This window comes from Drosophila kikkawai, chromosome 3R (assembly GCF_030179895.1).
Source record: "Drosophila kikkawai strain 14028-0561.14 chromosome 3R, DkikHiC1v2, whole genome shotgun sequence".
In the NCBI taxonomy this organism is placed as follows: domain Eukaryota; kingdom Metazoa; phylum Arthropoda; class Insecta; order Diptera; family Drosophilidae; genus Drosophila; species Drosophila kikkawai.
In genome coordinates this window covers 36,485,579-36,509,289 of record NC_091731.1, presented here as the reverse complement: position 1 = coordinate 36,509,289, position 23,711 = coordinate 36,485,579, and the positions used below count along the sequence as shown (strand labels likewise).

At 44.7% G+C, this 23,711-nt stretch overlaps 2 protein-coding genes across 2 annotated transcripts in view; both read left to right on the top strand.

Annotated features, from left to right (window-relative positions):
* Positions 1-450: 450 nt before the first annotated feature.
* Positions 451-1,549, top strand: TwdlQ (TweedleQ). Its single transcript, XM_017182213.2, has 2 exons — positions 451-522; positions 798-1,549. The coding sequence occupies exons 1-2, from the start codon at positions 508-510 to the stop codon at positions 1,527-1,529; spliced, it is 747 nt and encodes a 248-aa protein (XP_017037702.1). The 5' UTR covers positions 451-507; the 3' UTR covers positions 1,530-1,549.
* An 11,506-nt stretch (positions 1,550-13,055) lies between these two features.
* The window catches only part of beat-VII (beaten path VII), a 39,773-nt gene continuing 29,117 nt past the window's right edge, over positions 13,056-23,711 (top strand). Inside the window, exon 1 of the mRNA XM_017182195.3 lies at positions 13,056-13,669. Coding sequence (XP_017037684.1) covers positions 13,612-13,669 — 58 coding nt within the window. The 5' untranslated portion in view covers positions 13,056-13,611. The remainder of the gene's footprint in view (positions 13,670-23,711) is intronic.

Sequence of the window (23,711 nt, the reverse complement as noted above, 5' to 3'; positions counted from 1 at the left end):
CGCAATCCGTCGGCTAATTAATTAATTATGCACATTTTGCACAGTCGTCGTTGTGGCAGAAAGTGGCAGAGTGGCAGAAAGCGGCTTTTGATGTTCGCCCGCCCAAAAACACGAGTAGTTCCGCAGATTTATGTAAGACAAGCAACGCCCTAAGGTTGCATGTCGCCAAAACAGGTTGCTCGAACCCGTAACCCACTGTAAACCGCCGTAAGCCGAGACGGCGCTTAAAAGCTCATTTATCTCCGATTACCTATTGCCAGCCAGTGTGTTGCAGCACCGAAGATGAAACGGAAACCGATGCGATCCCGATCCCGATAGCCAGCTTGGCTCAAACAACGCTGCCCCCTTGCAGGCCCATCATTTGTCATATTTCGAATTTCCCCTTTCGAGCTGCCGGCTATAGCTTGTATAAATATCAGCGAAATGCACAAGGCAAATGCCAGTTAGCAAGTGAAAAGCGTGGTAAACAGATCCTCAGCACCTAGACATCACCTAATCCTGCTCAAGATGCGTGGATTTCTGGTGAGTGGTATAGAAAGTTATAAGAAACAAGTGTGAAGACAGTGTAAATTTTATTACACAACAATCAACAGAGTCCTAGTGTATATGTGTGACAGTAAAAATTGTTTAAAACAAAAGTTAAACAGTTAATTTTATAATTGGATCTTAAACTGCGGAAATGAAAATATAATTTAAATATTTACCATCTCTGATTATTAATCTTAAATTATTAAAGCAAAATTATAAAAAAATTTAAGGTTTTGGAGTCTTATTAAAAACGTATCTTTCTTTTCCAGTTAATTTGTTTCTTAGTCTCCGTTTCGGCGGCCAAATTGGGTTACAATTACCGGGCTGCGGCAGGCGATCGCCGTTTTGCTGGACTCATCGATGAAGAGGCCACAGGATTTAGTTCCACTTCCTCGCAGCATCAACAGACGCAGCACCAACAGACGCAGCAGCAACTGTTGCAGCCTGAGCCGCAACAACAAACACCGGCAGCTGTGGATGAGTTCAGTAAGGAGTTCTTCACGTACTCTGCCCCGGAGGAGGAGTTCGCCGACCACGAGTCCACGGAGCACATTGCCAGTATGCTGAAGCGTAACCTGCGGGTTCTCTTCATCAAGTCGCCGGAGCACCAGGGCCTGGCCAATGCAGCCCTCCAGCTGGCCAAGCAGGCCAGTGAGCAGCGCACCGCCATCTATGTCCTCAGCAAGCAGGCTGATGTGGCCCAGCTGGCCCAGAGGATTCAGAGCGAACAGCAGGCCCAGACCCAAAACCACAAGCCGGAGGTGCACTTTGTCAAGTATCGCACACCCGAGGACGCGGTGCGAGCCCAGCAGCTCATCCAGCAGCAGTTTGACGCTTTGGGTGGAAGCTCGCGCAGCTCCGATGAGGGTGTGGCCCCTGTCCTGGACTTCAGCTCGGCACCAGCAACCGCCGCTGTTGCTGGACAGGATCAGCAGCAGGCTCAGGGTCTGGCAGCTCCTCTTACAAAGTATCTGCCAGCGACAGCGCTCCGCAGCAGATAGTTTAAGTCGTACTTAGAAAACCCCTCTAACTTAAGCCTTAGTTTTAGTGTTTTATTCTTAGAAATACTTATATATAAAACTCACATTTATATATCCCTTTTCTTATAAATCAGTTTGGAATTCAGTGAATTAAGTCCAGCTGTGATTCGCTGAAAGTTTGCCTGCAGCAATTGCGAATGAATATGGAGAAAGCCCAACTGAAATGTCTCCGGCAGTCACTTAACCATGAACAGTGACAGCTTTAACGTGAAACTTTAAAGGCGATTATCTTTCAAGGCAGCTGGTTCTTTCCCTGCCACATCCCGGCCACTCAGAAGCGTCTGCTTCCCCCCCTTAACCTTTCGTGTATTGCTGCCAGAGGCCAGAAGGATCCTGTCATGTGCCTTGCTTTTTCTTGCCCTCCTTTGGCGGCGAGGACGACAACGAGAACGACTCTGATTTCTATCTCGCATGTTTCTGTCATATTTCATATTTTAAGTGGCCTCGGGCAGATGGCAACCGGCCCCCACACTCATGAATAATTTAATAATATAATAATAATTTTGAGTATTGAAAACAATTTACAGTTTTCCCAGGCAAATGGCCCTCGGGGGATAGGTTAGGGATTGATAAAATATAAAATATGTGCTGTCGTTAAGGCTAATTAGGGGGCCGGCCGGCAGGTGACATTTCAGCGACAGACTTGAATTTCAAATGCCGGTCTATTTATAGACAAATTTCCTATTCTTTGAGTTTTCTTTTTTTCGTAACAAAGCATACACACAGACACACGGGAAGCTACTACCTACAAGAGCTCTTCTTACACGAGGCGATGCCAACCTACCGGGCTTCCTCCTGTGTTTATGTAGACGGATTCAATAACAATTGCTGCCTCATTGCCCTGGGACTGCCATTAAGTACACTGGGGAAAAAAAATTGGACAGTTTTCGAACAATTTAGAAACTCTTTTTGGTGTCATACAATGGGTTTTACTTATCCAAGAGTTGTTCATATAAATAAATGAAAATATACATAGACTGGAGCCATATTGCACTTCTATATTTTATATTAAACTATAAAATTTTAAATTTTCTCACAGTGCATATATGCGGTGGCGTAATTTCAAAGGAAATGCGATATAAAAGCACACAAAAACGGAGCACTCCTGCGCGTGGAAATAAAATGTGCAGGATATAAAATGAAGTGCCGACAAAATGTCTGCCATTTGGCCTGGTCGAGCGGGCAACGTCTCTATATATATATTGTCTATATCGGATTAAAGCGTAATTCTTATTCAATTAATACAAATGACTGCGGCAGGATGGTCAGCTCAACGTCCATAACTTGCGGCATCCGAAAAGGAAGGGGAAGCTGTGCTGGGAACGGGACTGGAATTGGGTTCTGGGAAGCGGAAATAGAGAAGCATTTCTGTTTCAGCTTGCTTTTTGCAATTTAATTAAACAAACAGTTGGCGCTGCGGTTTGGAGCAGTACTACCAGTGGCCATGGGGAAATGTAATTTGCGGGACAACAACGCCAACTATGCCAGGGAGCTGCAAAAATAGCCAAGTGCCGACGTGTTGTCGACAGCTCTAATCCTTTGTGAAAAATTGTTATCGTTTTCGGTCGCTTGGGGAGGGGTTTTTTGCCTCTAAATTTAATTGTCCATGGGGTTGGAGGGGGTTGACTTTGAGTCCCTCTGGCGGTGTTGCATATCGATTATTTTTAATTGCTCTTTGACACACACACCCCTCCTCCCCTTCGCTCGTCCTTCGGGACATCTAAACATGTAATTAGTTTGCAATGTGGGAGGGTCCTTTAAAGCGCCCCGAAGGCAGAGAAATCGGAGACTCCGCAGAGCCGCATTTAAGTCGCATTAAAGTCGAGCCAACAAAAGGACAACTGTTATCCTCGCGTGTCCTGGCTTCGCCGGCCTGTCACTCACTGCTTATGTCGTTAATGTGCCAAAAGCTATCGCAGTGTCTGGGCAAAAAGTGCGAAGTCTAATTTGCTGAAATGAAAACCGAATCGAATTGCAACAAAAAGCGAAAGCGAAACCAGAATTCGCCAGTGAGCCACATCATTCATGCGGGAGGGGGTGGCGGCCACCTTTAGTGGAAAAAGTAATGAAAAACTGCCATAAAACTTGAAGTGCTCGTAAAGTTGCGGTGAAAGTAAAAATAGTGCTGCCTACTTTCGGCCGGTGTGTGAATGATTTGATGACGCGGCATACGTGGCAGGACATGAGTGTGTACGTCTGCGTGTGTGTGTGGGTGTCTGTGTGTGTCACATCGCTGCCAATTAATCCGGCGGAAAGAAAAGACACGGCGAAGGCGTTCAAAGGCAAACGTGGCCAAAAGCCCCAGCTGAGCTTCCGTTGGCTGCGTTCCGAACAAGGGAGCAGCAAGAACAAGGCTACAGAGAGAGAAATGGGTCACTAGAAAACTGAAAACTAACTTAATCAAATTATTAAATAATTTATGAAGTCATGGTTTTGCAATTTAAATATCAAATGGCTTTTAAAAACATTGAAATATGTTTTTCCTTCTCAAAAGACTGTCAATAATAAGCTTATTAGTATCTAATAATTTCAATTTTAACTAACAGTTTAAATTGACACCTTAAAGCCTTAATTAATAGTATTCAAAGGAAATTATAGCAAGGACAACCTTAATAGCTAAAATGTAATTACCAATTTGTACACTAATGCTACCTTTACTGGCTCTGTTGAAGTGTGGCTAAAGGCTATTGGCCACTGTCTGGCTCACCGTTGACCAGGTATCCTGGCTGGAGCCTGCTGTGCGTATCATTATCCCTTTTGTTTTCGGCTGAGCAAATGGCTTGTGAAAGGGGATTTCCCCCGTGCTCCCGGCCCTTGGCTTACCCACATGACAGGCCAATGGGCCTTGGGGCAATTAGCCTTTCGGGGGAATCGATTCGTTAATGCCTTAATTCGAAAACACAGGACCCGGGACCACGACGCAGGACTCATGAAATATTCAGGCGTGAGGTGGCAAGTAGGGATCACAATCGCTATCGAATTATCGATGACAATATATACAGATTGGCCGACAAGTCAATCATAAATCGCGCCTAGCTGGCGGAGGGTTTGTGTGGGCAGAGGGACGCGCAGGATTGTGGCTTTATTCCGTTTGGCCTAATTTGCTTTGCAACCACTTGACTGCCGGCAAATCGACAAGTCCCGAAACTCAATTGAACCGCAATTTCCAAATCGCACCCTAATACACGTAGTTAAAGGGGGGTGGTGGTGGTGGCAAGGACACTTCATAGACAGCAGCAATGCAAATGGGAGTGCCTGCAGGGAATTGGGGTTCGGTTGGGGGTGGCACCTCCCTCCTCCCCCCACAGCCACAGACAGCGCCCGACCGAAAGGCAGCACAAAACGGAAATGAAACTTATTAAAAGATTTGGATCTAATCGATTTTCGTCCTTTCACGCTGAAGTGAAGTTTGCCGTTGCTCGGCTCGTTCCTCGCTTTTGGCTTTTAGCTTTCAGCCCTTAAAGTCGGTCTGTCCTCCAACTAACCCCTCTTCATACAACCCCCTCTTTACAATCCCTCCATGACCGGCCCCCTCTTGGCACCCCGCCATTGACCAGCCATAAATTTAATTGAAAACCAAACTGTTCGCCTGTCTGTGACAGAGTATCTGCAACTGCAGGCCCGCACATACACACACATGTGTGTGAACTATGTGTACATATCTGTGTTTACCCAGACACTCTACTGACTTTTACTAAATTTGATTTGGCAGCGCTCCTGAATTTAACTGCAACTCGGCGGAGCGGACGTGCCAGCAGGAAAGGACGAGTACCTCGGCACACACCCGAGACAAATGCGATTTAAAGTAATTTGAATACCGAATGGATTGTGTGCACTTATCGGCACACATTCACATTCGTTTTTCCACACACACACAGAGGGAAAATATGACTTTTACATATCGTTCGTTCGATACTTTGAGAGTTGCAAAAAATATGAGTGCAACTATCTTCGAATGATTCAATAAATTAGGTTTTCTGAACTGAAATGTAGGTATTTAAAGTTCACTTTTAGTTGGTGAATAAATTTGAAGGAAAATCAACATCAAAAACACTTAAAATCCCAGTTCTCCATTATCATAACTTCAGGATTTCGTTGATATTTATGTAATTCGACCAACTGCAACAATGTGGAACTGATAATCGCTTTTTTTCTGTCTGTGCAAAAGATGCACTGGCAGCAGGGTTAAACAGCCGGGACCAGCCAAGCGGAGAGCATCAATTGTCCATCTGACCATGGCGAACTCTGGGGGTAAATGGTTACGGCACAACGAAAGCGCAACTCGGCAGGATCTCACCGTCCCTTCTTCCTTTTTGCTTTTTTAAATCGATGTAACGCTGCGTTATTGAAATCGCCCAAGCAGCAAAAGTGTTTGAGTGCACTCAAGCGAGCACCTGCAGCCACACTCGCCATAGCAATCGCACTCACATTGGCAGACCCATCGACATTCACGATGCCCATTCACACTCGTTACGTTACGTGAGCGCGTAACTCAACCCAAAAGGCAGCCATAAGCAATGCCTTTAGCGGCGTTTGCAACTGCATTTCAGTTTTTATTTGCATTAGCATACCTAGCCGGCCTGTTAATTAACACGTTTTTCGCTTTAAAAAAACAACAAAAAATTGCATTTAACAAAACAGCGTTTATCAAGTGGCAGGAATTGAATGGCAAATTAAGTGCCAATCAGACTGGAAAGCCACTCGGCCAGGCAGATGGGTAATGATTTTTTGTTGCTGACTTGTTGCTGCCTGCTGGTGGAATCCTTATGTTTCAAATATTGCGTATATCTGCCTGTATTTATCGCCTGAATCGAATCCGGTTTCGTGTCTATAATTAAGGATAAATGGACAGCAAATTGCAGTGCTGTGTGTGTTTGCCTTCTGTTTTCTTCTTTTTCCAATAATTTTTTGCTGGCATGGACAGAAATCAATGCCAATGAGAGGGAAATATGGACTCTGGATAAATCTGTCTTGCTTCTGATTTAATTACTTTTGCAACTCATTACTATTAAAGTATTAAAGGAAAATATTTTCAAAAGTATTTAAAATGTAAAAAATATATAACTAAAACTTAAACAAACCTTTTTTATTTAAATTTAAAACCTCAAGCTTGCTATTGGAAAATCTATAGCATATTTCTATAAAATATCTTGCACTCAATAATTTTCCTGATTCTAAAAGTACTCTCTCTCATACAAAGCCCGCAATTAACGCGCATTACGTATACGCCCCTTGTGACAGCAACACGATTGAATGGCTGAACCGAATCGATTTATGCAGTCAATGACTAGACAAGCGGCTGCCTATTATAGAGAGTGGAAGCGTTGAAGTCAAGATATATATACTACATATGAACTTCTTTGTGTGTGTTTACGTCAAATGTGTGTGCCAATGTCGGTCGTGTGTCGCGTTAAGATTCCCGCTTAGTCGCATTAACGTCATTCAAGATGCGCGTCTAAGCCGCCGTCGCACACCACGCACGATTGCATACGTTGCTCACACTTGAGCGGCGAATTGTTGCTGATTTCGGGTCCTGCGAGCAAGGCTCCTGCCAGCACAGTTCCTGCCAGCACAGCTCCTGCGTTGCACAAACGGCATACAATGGCAAATGTTGCTCTCGAGCGATGGCTTTGCCGATGTCGTCGTCATTTGGCCGTGTTGAACACGTTTTCAACACATGTTCCGCACATCGCTCGGCTGTGACTGCTGGAGGTGGCACAGGCACTGGGGAAAATAATCATAATCTGAAGATAAGTTGGTTTTTTAATTTTTTAGATTTTTCTGAAAAAAAAATTAAGCAAAAATCGTGCAAATATTATCTATGAGGTCTTTATATTTGTTATATAAGATATATGAAGTATCTAGAATTTATGTCTTCTGATTAATCCGAACTATAGCTTTTTAATTCCAAACTTTTAATAGGAACTCCCTTTGATTTCTATACCTTCAAATCCTTTTCTCCGTGTACTAGCACTCCTATGACCAGGGGCTTGCAGCGGAAGTCAGTTTGTACAGCTCGAGCTGGAAACCATTGGGGCGCTGCAAAAACCAGACAAAACCAGAAGCCAACCTTTCTGTTTCTTTCCGTTCCTTTCGGCTCCACCTCCCCGGTGTATGTGTACATTTATTTTTCGCTCCGAGCCTCGGTGGCTGGCGGCAGCTCCTGGCTCGTTTTGCTGTGCAACTTCTGCTTTGTTCGATTTCAATTACTACAAATGATTTCTCCATGTGTTCTCGTACGTTCGTTTCTCTTTCATAGTTCGCGTTCTCTGTGGCCTCGGGTCGCCCATATCCCATGGCCCCCTACTACCCCGCCCAGCACTTGATTTTCATTGACTTTGCACCTTGGCGTTTTTCGGTTGGCTTTTTCAATTGCTTCAGCTTTTGGCTTGACTTGGCAGCAGCAGAGTCGATGAAAAGTGTACCAATTTGGGTTACAACGGCGGCAGACGCAGCTTAATAAATTACCTGGAAGCAACTTGTTTACTTTCATGTTGAAAATCACAAACTTTTGTCCCTTCGGCCATTAAGTTAAATTGCGGGAATGTGTGATTATCAGTGTTGCCGGAAACCTATTTCAGAAACAGAACAAAATAGGGGGAAAATAAACAACAATTTAAATGAAAAGAATTCATAAACCTTTTGAATAAATAAAATTTGGATAAGAAAATTTGTTTTATATTTATTATAAATTTAGTTTAATAAAGTTAAGTATAAGTATACTAACTTGTAGATAGAATATATCCCAAAGCAGGACCAATCGCCATCACTGTCTCGTATCTGTGACTGGCATCAAAAGTTACCCTAGCCTTTATCCCCCGCTCGCCTCTACTTTTTAATTATGTATCACTGTATTACAGAGACCCACCCACACAGGACGCAGGACACAGGACGATAGCTGGACCCACACAATGTCAAAGTGGCCTGTCAACAGCCGTTGACCACTCGCCCGAGCAATCGAGCGGCCATCGGCGCAAAGTTTTGATGAGGGTTGTCATCATCAGCGTCAAACAAATGAAAACATATGTAGCGGCAACGGCGCATCATCAGTAGCAGCGGCAATAGGAGCAGCAGCAGCAGCAGCAGCAGCTGACCAGAAAGCGTCCGTATTAATATCAAATGAACTGTGAGCAGCATGATGAGCTCGGTTGCCCATGTGGGTTGCCTTGGCAGCAGAACGTGCCGGGCGAACTCCATTGTGACAGTTGATACATGACCCGGATTCGCCAGTGACAACAACAATGAAAGTTAATAAGATTTTACAAGAATGAGCCCATCATCATCATCATCATCGCCACTGGGAACGGTCACAAAATCAACAAGCTAATGTCAAAGGAAACATCCATGGGCAGGGCTTCATCAGGGCGAACGACTTAATTCTGTGAGGGAAGTTTTCTAAAGGATTATTAATAAAACTGGCCAAGTTTATCTTGATTGATTTATGTTAAAGTTTATTTTTGATTCCAAGTTTATTTCTGTTATACTTCAGAGATATACAGAAAAAAAAGAATAATATATAAATTATATTAAATTAGTTAATTATCTGGTATTGAGTGCCCTAGATTTGTCGACACAGAGATTTTATCCCAAAGATACCCCTCTGCTATATGTTACATGCTCAACTCAATCAATAAATTGATTTAAAAATTAATGTAGAAAAGTATATTTCGCTGTTAAAGCTCTGACTATTCCCCACTGATTTTATTGTCACGCATAGGCAAATAGTAATAACACGCCCTCATGTTCAACCTTTACGTATAATAAAGCTCCCAGCAAACAAAGAGCTTCAGTCACCCCAGTTGTTGCATTTGAAATGTCCTGGATCCAGTGTCCCAATCGCCACCGAGTTCAATTGCGGAATGTGTTAAATGACTCCCTCCCCCTCCACAGTCTCGCTCCATGTGCGCAGTGTAAAAATAATTGCGGCCGGCTGCTCAATTTGCCGGACTCCATAGCCCCGGGCAGCCGTTGGGGGAACGATGTCCGTGCCCGGCTGTTTGTTTAGTGCACATAAATAAAGCAAACACTCGGACAACTCGCATCCAGTTCACGCACACCCACACACGGTCGGGATTGCTTCTGGTGTGATGTAATCAAGGACTATCGCATAGCGTACTCGAACAGGTCCTGGGGAAGTCTGACCAGTCCTGGCGGCTGTCCAACTATCAGAGGTAGTCCGAAGAGGGGGTTTTGAAAACGATTTTAATCTTTAAATAAATTTCAAATTGGGTTTTATTTCACATTTATATGAATAAGTAAACACAATAAATATTTACCAAAAATAAAATTCTCCACAACTTCTAATTAAAGAATATTTACTTTATAATTTACTAGAAATATTCTACAACTTCAGAGTGTCACTGGACTTACTGAACCCCTGGTAAATATTTCCTGCAGTCGCCACTGCACTCGTCCAGAATTCTTTCGACCAGAAACCCTTCAAAGCCAGGAGAGCTCTGTATAAATGTACATGTGTGTGTAGGTGCCAGTGGCTGTCCATCGAGCCGCACTCATTCAACTGGTGTGCAATCGCCTCGTCCACGTCCGTAATGCACCTCCACCTGACCCGTCGTAAAACCAACCCCTGCAGCTGAGCCCGGCCGTGTGTAACTTCATTAGGCCCGGGGCTGATTTGCAGCGGATAAATTACTCGTGAAGTTGGTGGCCAACGAGCGGCGACGGAGGCGACCATCGACCATCGACCTGGGCGGCATATCTTTGGAGCTGAATCTTTGACTCAATTACCGGCCATGGAGGCCAGGTTGTTGATTTTGTCAGCTGCAGTTGACTTACCCGCCCGGCCCATTTATGCATATGAATTTATTCAAATCAGACGGGCTCACTGCTCGTCCTGGTCCGTCCTTGTCCCCTTTGTCCTCGGCCAGAGGAATTTGTTGTGGCGCTGGCGGCTCTAAACTATTTTACATTTAGAGCAGCCCAAAGTTGGGGCATTCCTGCGAAACCGGAGCCAATGTGGAAGCCAAAACCAGGAGCCTGGCCCAAATACGTGCCAACCACCGGGCTATGGCTGGGTTGGTTCGCGTTCTTGTTCGTTCACCTCTGCGTGAGTGTGTGTGTGTGTTAGCCGCTTTGTTCACATGTTTTCACTTTGTGCTTAATTTGCATTTAAATGGTTTTTGCACTTAGGCTATTTCCCGTGTAAATGAGCTTTGTTTGCTGTTGTTCCCGTTGCTTTTGCACGGCGCTAAAGCCAAACCCAAAAAAAAAACATACGAAAGGCCGAGCTTTTACTTGCATTTTTGGCCAAATCCAAAGCGCGTGTCTCCCCAATTCCTGCGGCTAAAACCCTGGAAATTGCCTGGGGGCATGCCAGGTCTGCTGCTTGGGTGTTTTTTTTATTGAAGCAAATTCCTTATGACCTCAGCCAATGTGATTTGGCCAGAAAAAGACCCAAATTTGTATGAAAATGAAACCAAAAGCCACCAATTTATAATATTTACAAGCGGAAAACCATTTTTAGTTGCTATTTAATTGCAGACGTTGCAGAAATTATGCGCACATCAAAACGCGCTGAACATTTACATAAACAAATACGGGCAGCCGGCAATAGGAATAAATATTTGGCTGTTTTTGGCATTTATTCCATTTTCAAAGCAAACTGGAAAAATAACAGCAAACTGATATTTGTGCAGTTTTTGCCCTGCAATGTGTTCTGGCCCTGACCGAACGATACAGGCCCTGATATCATCTCTGGGCCAGCTCGCTGGTATTGGTAGTTGGCATAAGTGAAGGCCGGCAAAATAATTTCGCAAATTAGCGAGTACCCAGCTTTTTATGACTTAATGCCTTAGACAAAATATGTCAGGCAAGGCAAAACACAAACACTAACATCAGCACACACAATGTGCCCATTTAGCGCAATGTCAACTCTTGTGTTGTGGTCACTAATGATGACAGGATGGCAGGCAGTCAAAGCCCGCGTCCAAACACACAGCAAAATGGTGGTGGCGCAGCGCAGGACCTTGTCGCCGGAGCCATGACAATGATGTGGCCGTGTCCGGACGAGCTCTGCCACAGGATGGAAAAGCCGCGGCGGAAAAAACACAAACACAAACTGATTTGATTGTTTGTAATTAAAAGTGGACGGACGTCGCGAAAATTAAATGACCATGCGCAGGATATGCGGACCCATGGCTAGTCCTGCGCCCTGATCCTCCACATAAAAGTTTATGGCCATGTGCCATGACGGTGCTCTCTGCCTCAGCTCCGCCGTGTCGTTAATTTAAAAAGTAGAAATCCCATAAAACGCGAGAAATGCCACCAAGTTCAACACGTGCCGGAGATGGAGGCAAGACGGCGATGGAGATCCGCGTGTGTGCCACGGTGTCTGGACTTCTTAAATGGTTAATTAGCCTAAATAATTTCGTGTTCATTTATTCCATCAAAACTTAAATGCCACTCGAACCGTCCGGAGGCCTAGTGACAGCAGCGTTGGCTGTCAAGAGCTTTTCCGGCTCTTGAGAACGGAATTGGAGTTGGATTCGACTTCGAAATAGGACACCTGTCAACAAGGATATCTTTGAGGGAATGAGTAGAGTTTTGGAGGGGGCAAGAGCTAAGGATGCATAGATTCGAGGCTGTCTAGAAGTTTTTCTTAGGGATTCTTCTAAGAGTATTATAGCCCAAAGGAAAGATCTACTTGAGATAATCAGCAAATTTAAAACCAGGTATAAAATTCATTTAAATATTATGGAAAATAACTAGTAATATAAAGACTTAATAATTCACTGGAATTTGTTAAATTAGAAAAGAGATTAATTGTTAATTCAGTGGAATTTAACCCCCCTTTTCCTCTGTTTTCATTCTTTAGAACACTTAAATGGAACAAACATTTATCCTTAAGCCACTTAAGTAAATCGCTCAGGTAATTATAAACACATCGAAAACAAGTTGTTTAACATGATTCCAACTAAACGCATTTCACCAAAAGGGGGATGGACATGCAATCATCGACTTATGAATATAATTCGAAATTGTGATATTTTTCCAGAAACCAATTACAGTCAATTGCTAGGGCAATTAAAATAAAATAAAATAAATGGAAAACAAGGCCGAGGGGCGAAGTCGGACGTGCCGTCAGCAGAATAACCCACGGCTAGGCCACACTTAATGCATTTAAAGCGACTGCTTTGGCCGCCCGCAAACAAACTGGCAGTGGAAAGGCCAGGACAGCCTGTTGATTCAGCAGGACTCTCGCCGGAGGGGGGCCAGGCGAGGAACAGGGGTCACTGGAACCGGCTGGGGCCAAGGCAGGGAACGGGGAACTGTTGCCGTGGCGCAACAACTGGCCGGATAACTGAGAGGAAAGCTCGCACACCAAGCAAAAGCTCTCTCTCTCTCTCTCGAGTGACATCCTGCTGGAAAGCCTCGACTCCCACATCGAGAGCTGGTGTGGGTGTATCCTTTCCAGGCAGCCAGTGCGTGGCGTCGCCTTCGGTCCACTTCAGTCTAGGATAAACGCTTGCGACGAGCACAACAAGTGCGCGCATGCCAACAGCCCCCGGAGTGGTTTTCAGTGGTTGTCAAGCCGAAACCGAATCCGAAATCCGAAATCCGAGTCCCACAACGGAAACCGAAACCGAAACCGATAACGAAACCGAAACCTGCTGTGTAGTGTAGTGTCCGGAGTGAAAGTGAAACTGGGGCAGGACACCTGCCTGGCAGAAGATCCTGATCCCGATCTGATCTGCGAGTGCGCGCAATTCGCCCGAGTTAATTAGCTGCGCGCGTTCGTGAAGAAGATGTAACTCCCCCGCTCGAAACTCCAATCGATATTCGTTGTGCAGGGCCTGGGAGGTGGTGCCAAAGCGAGAGTGTAGAACCCCCCTAACAAATCCCCGAACAAGCCACCGATTAAAAAAATATTGCTTTTTATTTTTGTGAAGATAATCAGAGGGCCGCCTGCACACACCCACACACATTGGATATAATTTGATATTTGAAAACGTTTCGTGCTTGCATTCCGGATTCCAATCTAAGGCTAAACCCGACTAGAACCCACTCTAGCAACCAATACGGAAATATGAATAGGTTTTGGATAATCGCTTTACTTTTAGGATTACAGCAAACAAAGCCAATAAGTAAGTACTCACACAGAGTGTCCAGTGAAAGCCATGTTTGCTTAGTTCATTTGTCCTTTTCGATGACTTTTTCGATTGCCTTTTTCATAATTAGCTCTCGAGGGGGAAATGGGTCAACCTATGATGCACCAAAAGGATTTTTAGAGGCAAATGGAATAAGGTTTTTAGCTTTGTTTATAAATAGGAATTGTTGTGATTGCTAGGAATCAATTCACAGACTAAAATATGAAAGTCAGAAAGCTGAAGTTATAACTTTTGTGGGAAGAGTTAAGTTTTTAATATTTAATAATCCAGAAGGAAAATAATCCAGTGTATTCTTGTAATCAATGATCAGTCAAGTGTAGATAATTCTATAGAAAACAATGTCAACTTTTAGGCAAACAATGCTTAGCTTAAAGGCTTTCGGCTGAATCCAAATAAATACAAGAATCAAAATAAGTAAAACCTTGTATACTTGCATTTACAAAAATCTTCCCCCAAAATCACTAGAAAACCTATTTATAAATTCCCCCATTTAACCCTTTTCTGCATATATGCAAAATGGCCAAAACAAAAGTCCTCTTGGCTAATTGCAAATGGCTCGCAGGTATACCGACATGGCATAGGCCTTCTTGGACCTCCGAAAAAGAAAGCCCAGTGTCACGCACGTAGCCCAGGTCCCTTTGGGAGGCGGTGGCCAAGGCAGGCGACGAGGGGCGTGGTAGCAGCCGGACGCATTCTCAGCACCTGCCACCTTTGGCTGCTGGCTTTTCCATAAGACTCATGAATAATTCATTGTGCACGCTTCGATTATTTACTTCATAAACATTCCGCCGGGGTCTGGTCCGGCCGGGCAGAGGTGGCTTAGTTGCAGGGGAATGGGGCATGTCCAGCAGTTTACAGGCAGCGCATGCTTTTAATTTTAATAAATTGTAAATTGCTAGCTTATCAGCAACTGTCCTGGAACACAGCACCTGTAATATGCAACGTGCAATATGCAATGTGCAGTGCCAGCTTGTTGACGTGTTCAATGAATTGCAAATGTCACAGCTAATGGGAATTGCCTTTGGCCTTTTGGCAATTTCATTTGATTAACGAACCAATAAGGGCCTGAAGTATGCTGCTAAATTAAATTTCATTACAGCTTCATTTGCGGGGGCGAAAGTTAATCAAAAATCCAATGAGCAGCTCGTAAAACACAACGACGCGGTGGCTCCTCGGCTATATCTATTACATGTTGTCGCTGGCAACGTAATTGCTGAAAAATTAATACGCCAAGGAGCCGGGATTCGATGCAGGAGTAGAAGTAGGAACCTCCACCAAGAGGGAGAAGCGAAGATCATCCCGTCGTAAAGCACGTTTTCGCAATTACCCAGACGGAGTGAAGTCCTGGAGTCTTCGATATAAAATGAGGCGATGCCACAGCGAAATCAATTTCAAGTCATTAAACGAAATGAATCTTTATGGTGAGGAGAGCAGACCCACAGATTAGCAACCCGAGTGTGTGTGTGTGTGTGTGGTCCTTGAGAATTTAAACACACCGCTACGCCGCTGTAATGGAAACTGCCCCCGGACTTCAGACACTTGATGCGATTATTATTGATTTTCCGTGCTGAAATTGTTGTGATTGAATTATTTATGTGGGGGAGTGGTAAGTGGTGAGTGGCTCTTGGTTCGTGGTTCCTGGTTCGGCTTAATGGCGGATCCAAGTGGAGTTCATTAGGTGGCCCACTCAGCAGCCGCTCGCTTGACAGCTTAATTGAGTTGGCAAGCCTGTCGAGCCCGTCGAGCACTTATTTGCGGAGGCAACAAAAGGCGCACGTGACGGGCATACTCGCTCACAGCCACAAAGGAGTTATCCTGACGGCGCAATGCTGTTTGCCCTGCCCTTGATGGTGGATTTAATTTTGTAAATTAAAGCAAAACATAAATCAATTTGACTAACTAAACAGACGGCGGCGTCAGCTAGTGCAGCTACACTTAAATTTGAATAAATATTGTGGCAGGCCACTTGAGCCACGAGGCGGCAACAGCTCGAGGTTCTAGCTGGCCTTCGCGTCGTATACTTAATGTGGCCACATGTCCATACAAATGTAATAATTGCAAGAGCGCCCTCAGCGGCTGAGCACTCAGTGCAACCTCAATGGCACTGCTGTCCCCGGGCCAACTGAAGATGTAAATGTGGGCGAGGGGCAGGAGAAGACTGTGAATGGAGACGTGGCTGTGGATGTGACTGTGCCTGTGGATATAGATGTAGATGTGGCTGTGGCTGTGCCCAGTGTACACACATCACGCCGACGACAGCCAACGACAGATGCGAAGCAGGATGCTGGGAGGCAGGAAGACGGACGCCTGTAGCCTGCAGTAGACTAACTGACTGACTGCCTGCCTGACTGCTGGCTGGTCCTGCTGCCGGGCTGCTGGGCTGCCTTCTGCCTGTCTGCCATATGACATGTGACGACTTTGACAAAGCCATCCAGCTGCTTCCTTCCCCCCCGCTGGCTGGCTCTGACTTGGGCCAAGACGCTTTTGGCATATCTAATGAAACTTTCCCAGCCTGGCATTGCACTTTAATGGACTCACTCACTCTCTGGGAAAAAAGAGGGCAAAGAAATGAATACGGAAATAAACCAAATAATGAAGGCAAAAGTTCGGTGCGCGCCTGGCCAATCGAAATAAATATTGTAAACGCTCTATAAATTGTTGCTCAGCCACAGGCCAACTTTTGACCCGCCAGCCGTGCTGTCGAAGTTAACTTGAGTGGCAGAAATCAGATTAAGCCAAATATTATACATGGCAGGCGCACAGTTCGCAGGTGAGAGAGCGCCTTGGCCGGGACCAGGAACAATTTTGCACACAAATTTGGCGCAAAGACAATCAAAAAGTTATAAAACAAGCTTCGGCGAAACAAAAGCAGGGCTCGAGTGGCCGCAGGCGGAATCCGCCAAGGAGGCTGGCATCTTTGGATCCTGGATTCCCGGATAGGTGTCTCAGAGGCGTGTGTGTATCGGGCTGTAAAAACTTTGGCCAACTTTTCGTTGATTTCATTGTTTTTGCCGCTTCTGCTGTTGGTTCGCTGTTGGTTGTGTGGTGTTTTCGGGCCTTGCCATTGCGCATACGCCGCGTGGTCTTATTATCAGCCGCATCAGCGGCGCCGTAAAGTAAATGCAAAGTGTGCAAAGTCTATAAACGAGCGTCAAACTTAAAAGCCCCAAGGTGGCGTCGCCTTGCCAAGGACAACAAGGACTTAAGCTTGTTTTTGGGGCCCCGCCTGGAGGAGCATGAGATGGAGCTCTAACAGGAAACAACAGACAGAAAGAAGTACAGGAAGCCAGGTTTATCGGCGGGCAATACACTCCTCTCTCTGGCCTATCAAAAAAAGTTGCTCACACGACAAATTGTCACAGAAACACACAGAGGAAGCCCCACCAAGAGCAGACCGAGCGGGGAAGGGAATTTTATATTTCGCCGTTTTCTATTATTTGTATTATTTATGGTGCTCCTGGCAATGTCGTTAAACGGGGGCCCATTAAGAGCCTCCAATAAATATGTGAGCCGGGCTTCTAGCTCGGGGATGCGTGTGTGTGGGTGACAGATGCCAGATGCTGGATCACAGCAAGCAAATAAAAAACAAGCTTCCGCAAAACAATTATGCCTAAGTGTGGGATCTAAAATATTTATGAAGAAAAGAGAGAGGGCTTTAGAAAAAATGGCTCTGCTGCCGGAAAAGCCAAGCAACCAAAGCCGATTGTCAGCTATTTTCAGCTGTAAAATTTTGAGCAAATAAACGTCAAAGCGGCTAAAGAGACTTGGAAAAACTATTAAGATGTCAGCAAATAATTACGCATGAAAGCAGCTGCATAAATCTGGTCGCCTCTTATTGCCAAATCCGCCACTAAAACGAACTGAGCTGGAAACTGGGGAGTCTGCGAAGCTGGGGAGACTGCGAAGCCATCGCCCATCGCCTTGAAACGGACATAATGCGACACTTGAAGTCGAGCAGTGAGGACGGAAGGCACTTTATCAAAAGGGATTTGGGACTCGGAGGAGCTGAGAGCTCATGCATTTGCCTTCCACTTGGCCGGGGACCCTGACAGTTTTGTAATAACAATGACCGCAAAAAAAGAGCGGGAATCGATTTGCCATTTTTCACAGAATTTATGAGTTTTCCTCTTGCTGTTAAAGCCAAACTGATGACATTTATATTTTATTTGCCAGAGTCTCACCCTCCACCTCTCCTTTTGAACTTAATCCAGAGGCGGCCTTAATGAGCCTTAATAAGGCCGCTCTGCTCACAGCAGGAAGCAACTGCAGCATAAATCTCCTTTCAACCCTAATCACGGACACAACCCGAAATAAATTTCGCGAAAATCCATAAATTCTACGGCGAACAGAGAGAAAAATTCGCCAACGAAATGTAAATTCAACGTCCAATGACAGAAAGGAGCGGCGAGCGGCAATGCGTTAATTATTCAGGCCCACATGCCGGGAACCAGGAGCCATAACCCAGGAACCGAGAAGCATTAGTCCACAAAGTGCCTGGCCGCATTCATCATTATCCACAGTTTGATTTTCGCCACAAAGTTTTTCGGCCTCAAAACTTTTGACAAAGGTCGAGAGCAGTTTAAAGCAGAGCCAAAGTCAAACGCTGCCGGCAATTCCTGCAAAATAAATGAATGATCCACAGCCGGCCGGTTAGCAGGGGCAAGTTTTTCCCTTTTTTGAGGTTTTAGGGGATTTGGCAACGGAAGAGCACAAAGAGCCTAACCAGCAGCACCACCGGCCAGAGCAGGAAACGAGTCCGGGCTGGGGCCAAAGTGATGGGGCATAAATTTGTGGACCGAAATCCGAAAGAGCTTAAGCCATAAGCGAGGCGTGTGGTCAAGCAAAACAAATGACAGCAAAACGCATAAATTGAACCTGTCCCGGGCCATTCGAATCGCAGAAGTACAGCCCCACGAAGCAGTTATGGCCAGAGTTCAATCTGTGAGTCATTAGGAAACGGGTAATGGCCAGGAGTGGCAGTGATTCGAGGCCACACCAACATTCACTGGGAAAAATAAATCAAACCAAATTGATGATCACTTCTATTAGAAATTTAGAGACAGCTGTATCTTTGTCGTTGAGTTTATGTTCCCTTTTCCCTCAGTGCTTTCCCAAACACCCATAACAATTTAATCACTGCCAAAAAGCCAGGACAATTTAAAGTCAAGTCCGGGGGCTTGTATTTTATTTTATTGCCGTGATACACTCACAGACAGGCGTTATAAAGCCGCATGGTGCGCATCAGAGCGATACGCCGCCAGTAGGCAAAATTAATTAAAAAAGCCAATGTCGTCGCTACCCATCTCTTGCTTCTCCCGTCAACTAAATAAAACCATGTCTAGGCACTAAAAAGTTTATTATTGTGAGCCCAAGTAAAAAAGAACTCGCATTAAATGGCCGAAAAAAGGGAATATCTCGGCGGAAGAGTGGAGCGGCCTGAATGGAAAATTAAACAGAGCCGGATATGTCACACATACTCGTACAAGCCGCACCCACGGAGGCAGCCAACAGAAACAAGAGGGGCAGGAAAGGCAGGAGAGGCAGGAAAAGCAGGGAACAAGAACAAACAAACAATAACGATGGCAAATGCCTGGAAAAAGGGCTAGCAAAGTTGGCCGACTGGCGGTGGCAAGGGGAGTGTTGGGAAAATGTGTGTGAGCAGGGAAGGGAGAAGAAAAAAAAAACGAAGTAAACTACACATTTTTATTATGCAAAGGGGGCGCAAATGAAAGGCAAATGTTTTGTTTTTCCGCCCAACCCCCTATGCGAGTGTGTGTAATTTTATTTTAGTGCAGCTGTGTGTGTGTGTGTGTGTGTGTGTGTTCACTTGAAAGTATTGTTAACGGAACGCATAAAAGCGGGGCAGCGGGACAGCGGAGGTGGAAAGCGAGGATCCTTGTACGAGTGGAGCGCCCCCAAAGTAGGCAATAAAACACAAGCTGAAATCTAGGCACGCGTTCAAACGCATGACAAACAATACCAGGAAATGCGAGAGAAATGGTAGAAAACAAAAAAAGCTGAAAAAAAAATGAAGTGAGCGGGCTCGGGTCGAACTTGTGCTTTTTTATGAACACCAGAAATGAGACAAATAAAGTGTGAGTACTGCAAATTGAGTGAGCTGCATGAAGTGTGTGACAAGCAGCCAAAAAGCTCGTGGCAAAGTGTGAAAAGTCGTTTCGTAATTTGTAGATTTAGCCAGCGAAGGGAAGTGAGACGTAAATTAAAGTGAATCGAACCAATCTAAATAGCTGCAGAGTCTGTAAGGAGATTTTCCCATTATCCCCCGGCTAAAAACTTAAGCAGTTGAGCTCATATAGCCAAGGAAATCGACTGACAATATATACAAATTGTGCACTTGAAGAAAATTAGGAACATTTATTAACAAAATAAGTTAAAACTTTGTAAAATTAATTTAAAATTTGAAATACAAAATAATTAAATGTAAATAATATTTCTTTAGATTTTCTTGTATATATTGTTACGTATTCTTGAATATTCTCCTAAAATTAGTAACCTTTCTTCTCCGAGTGTCCTTACAAAAGCCCCTGTCAATGCCTGAGCATCTCCGACTTCGGGAAGATTGTTTTCCCAGCTCCTCTGACAGCTGCCTAATTAATTGGACTGACTCCTCGTGTACGTGCAGTGTTTGCTGGCCAATGATGTGGCTTTTGAGCCGTTTCTCGGCTGGGCCAGGACCTTTGCAGGCGGCAAGGATATGGCGCAGCTCGACAGTATTTAATGCCTGCAGTTAATATGCGGCAGGTGACTCAGCGTTCTAGCTGCTAATGATGGAGGTGGCGGATGAACAAAGCATTCCGAGCGTTAAATTGAATTAATAATGTTAATGGCTGGTGCTTATGAATATGCGCTCTCGTGCCTCCTTGACTTGTGGCCAGGCTCACGTGTCGTATGCGTAATGCGTAAAGCATGTGTGTGTGTGAGTGTGCGCCTTATTAATTGCCCGCATTTGTGATATTTAAGCATATGAAGCCAATTAAAGCCCGAGCATTCATCGCCTCTCCATTGAGAGAGCTTTTAAAATTCCACACCAAGCCCCCCGTAAGACTAAAGCCCACATAAACGTTTCGGCTAAGGATAAGGCTAAGCTGCTTATTATTCAACAAGCTGAATTGCTAGAAATGGCAATCACGGCGCCGCTCAATAATTGTGCTTTATATAAGCTGCGGAGCACAAAGCCAAATACGCGTCAATTGGCAGCCACATGCGCACTCAAGTAAACACAATCCTCGGGGTATTACCAGCTGAATAATGGGCCAAGAAAGTGCCTGAGGATGCTTAACAATAACGGCAGCGGGGGGAAATGAAAATGAAAAGCGAAATGGAAATAGAAATGCATGCAGGGGCAGGGCCAAATAATTTAATATAAATAAATAACATTGAAATGCTTGCAAATTAACAGCAGCTGAATTTTTTCCACTTTCCACGGCCAAAAACCAATTCCGAAAGCCTTCAAATATATGCAGCGTTGACTCGAGAAAAGGCATTTGGGAATAAGGGAAAACAAAGGCCACCGACAAAAAAAGGGAAAAACTGTCGAGAAGCCAAAACCCACGCACACACACATACACCTATATATTTATAGGAATAAAAAGGCCGGGTCACACATAAGTACACGCTTGAATGGCTGGCACTTCTGTCTTTGTAATTGCGGGCCCAATGCTAATGCCTCCTTTGGGCTGGCCAAAATGAAAATGCGTAAATTATTGATTACAATCGCCAGAAATCATGCAGTCCAAACAAAGGCCTCTACATATAGATTTTATGATGCCCAGAGAGCTGATTGTTACGCCTTTTGTGCGTATAGAAAATTTGCTTTTTGCTGCACTGAAGGAAAAGTGTTGTATGTTATTATTATTTCTATATTTCTTGATTTAAAAAAGAAATTATAATACAAAGAATATTTTAAGAAAGTGATTTTATTTATGTATTAAATTTATAGATAGAAAGAGAACATAGTTTCATAGTTCCCAATTTTTCTAGCCACAAACTAACCCATCTTTTCGCTTGACTTCACTCACTTCTCCAATTGGTGTTGCCAAATTTATTTCAAGCTGCTTCTTTTTTTCTGTGTGGCTAAGCGTTGGATAAAAATAAAACTCTGCCAGACCGAATATAGAAGTAGAAGGAGGAGAGCGGCCGACGGGAAGCCTTCGCATAATGAAGGCACTTTGTGAGCCCGGCTTGGGCGTTGATTTTTTAATGGTGCCTCGGGCCAGCAGCAGGAATTGGAATTTGGATTGGTCTTGGGATTGGGTTTGTGTTTCAGGAAAGCAGGGAAAGGAGGGAAGGGGAAGAGGAATTGGAATCGTAATGCAAACAAAGGCCGGCTGGCATTGATTGTGCAAGGACTTTTGTGCTACGCGCATTGTTTCAACGAGTCCTCGGCCAAGGTTGACGAGGGTTTGCTGTCGCCGCTGGCTATGTGACTTCAGCTCCTTATTAGGCAGCCAGCGAGTATTCAGCGTTTGGAAAACCGACTAATGCGCATTTTCCAGCCCTGCCAGGAACCATATCACACGTTTGATGTATCCTGAACGCAGATATAAGCCACATGGCAGGTGCGGCCAAGTGTCAACACAAATTGTGGCCGAATTGTAGCAAAAAACAGAGAGAACGAAAAAAAAACAGAACAGAGAATGAGGCGAGACAAGAAAAATGCCAAAGTGAGGGTCAAGCATAAATGTCAATATCATCAGGAGGCACTGGCTGTGCTGCAGGCTCAATGCCGTCATCCCTGGGCCTGCCGGCCCTTTCCCATCTCATGTTTGTGTCACAGGACTAATGCCTGTGTAGATTAGAGATTAGCCAAACTTCAAAAGGACGGTGCTCCTGGCTTGAATTACGAATGCGAAACATAATTGTGACGCTGGCAGGCTCAACGTGATGGCGGTCAGGACCGCCGCCTGGTTTCGTTTGGTTTGGACAGCACGTGGCCACGGCACCCATTAATTGTCCAGGTGGGCGGTCGCCTGCCACTCGACTCCTGTGGCTCCTTTTCAGTGTGGGGGGGCGAGAAAAGTTTTCAATTTTCGGAAAAACACCGTACAACAGCTGCGCATGTCACACTTCCCCTGCCCCGTCCCACTTGTCACCCATCATTCCCGATAAAAATAAATAAATAATTCTACGCATTTAATTGTTTTCGGCAACTAGAACGAGACGAAATTGAATCGCTGGACTTGGCTATAAACAAATCGCGGCCCGAACAATTTGCGGCCGGGAAAATGTCAAATGCAGTTTGAAATTTCACTCTCCAGGCCAGCAGCTGTCGTGAATGATTTAAATGTGTGAATTGCCAAGCCGATTGTGGGATGTTTATGCGGAATATGAATAAATGTAGCGACCGGAAATGAGCGTTACTCCGCCCACACACAAGTGCTTTTTAAAATTGCATTTTCCGCCAGCTCGTACATGTATTTAAATGAGGAATTTATGTTTAAAACTGAAACCCAAATTTTCAGCCCATCTAATTTGGCTTACCCGCGTTGCTGCCGCTTTCAATGGCGGCCTGTGGTCGCTGCTGTTTGCTGTTTTTGTTGCCGACCGTCCCCCATTAATAATAAATAATTCCCCTTAAAAGTAATTTAAGCATTTTTATGTGTTTGCCAACGCCAGCGTAGTTGCCGTCGCCGTCGCAGGCTCAGTCTCAGTCTCAGTCGTCGGCGTTTGCTTTTCATTTCTTTAATGGTCTGCATCTTTACGAGGCAGGTCCAGGTTCGCGCTTACTGAAGCGGCAACTGTTGGCCATCTAAACACACCAACACACACACACACAGGACAAGGGCACGGTGGGCGAGGAATATTTTAGATAAAACTATAAAACTTTCACAGGATATCTTAAGGAATATATGGGAAAAGTATGCCAAAAAACACCTACTTTAATTTGATTTGTTTCAATTGAAAGGCCTTTTTAGATACCTTTTATTAAATTTGTTATCACTTATGATTCATTAAGTAATTATTAAATTATAAGAAAATTGTTTGAGCATAAAATCCA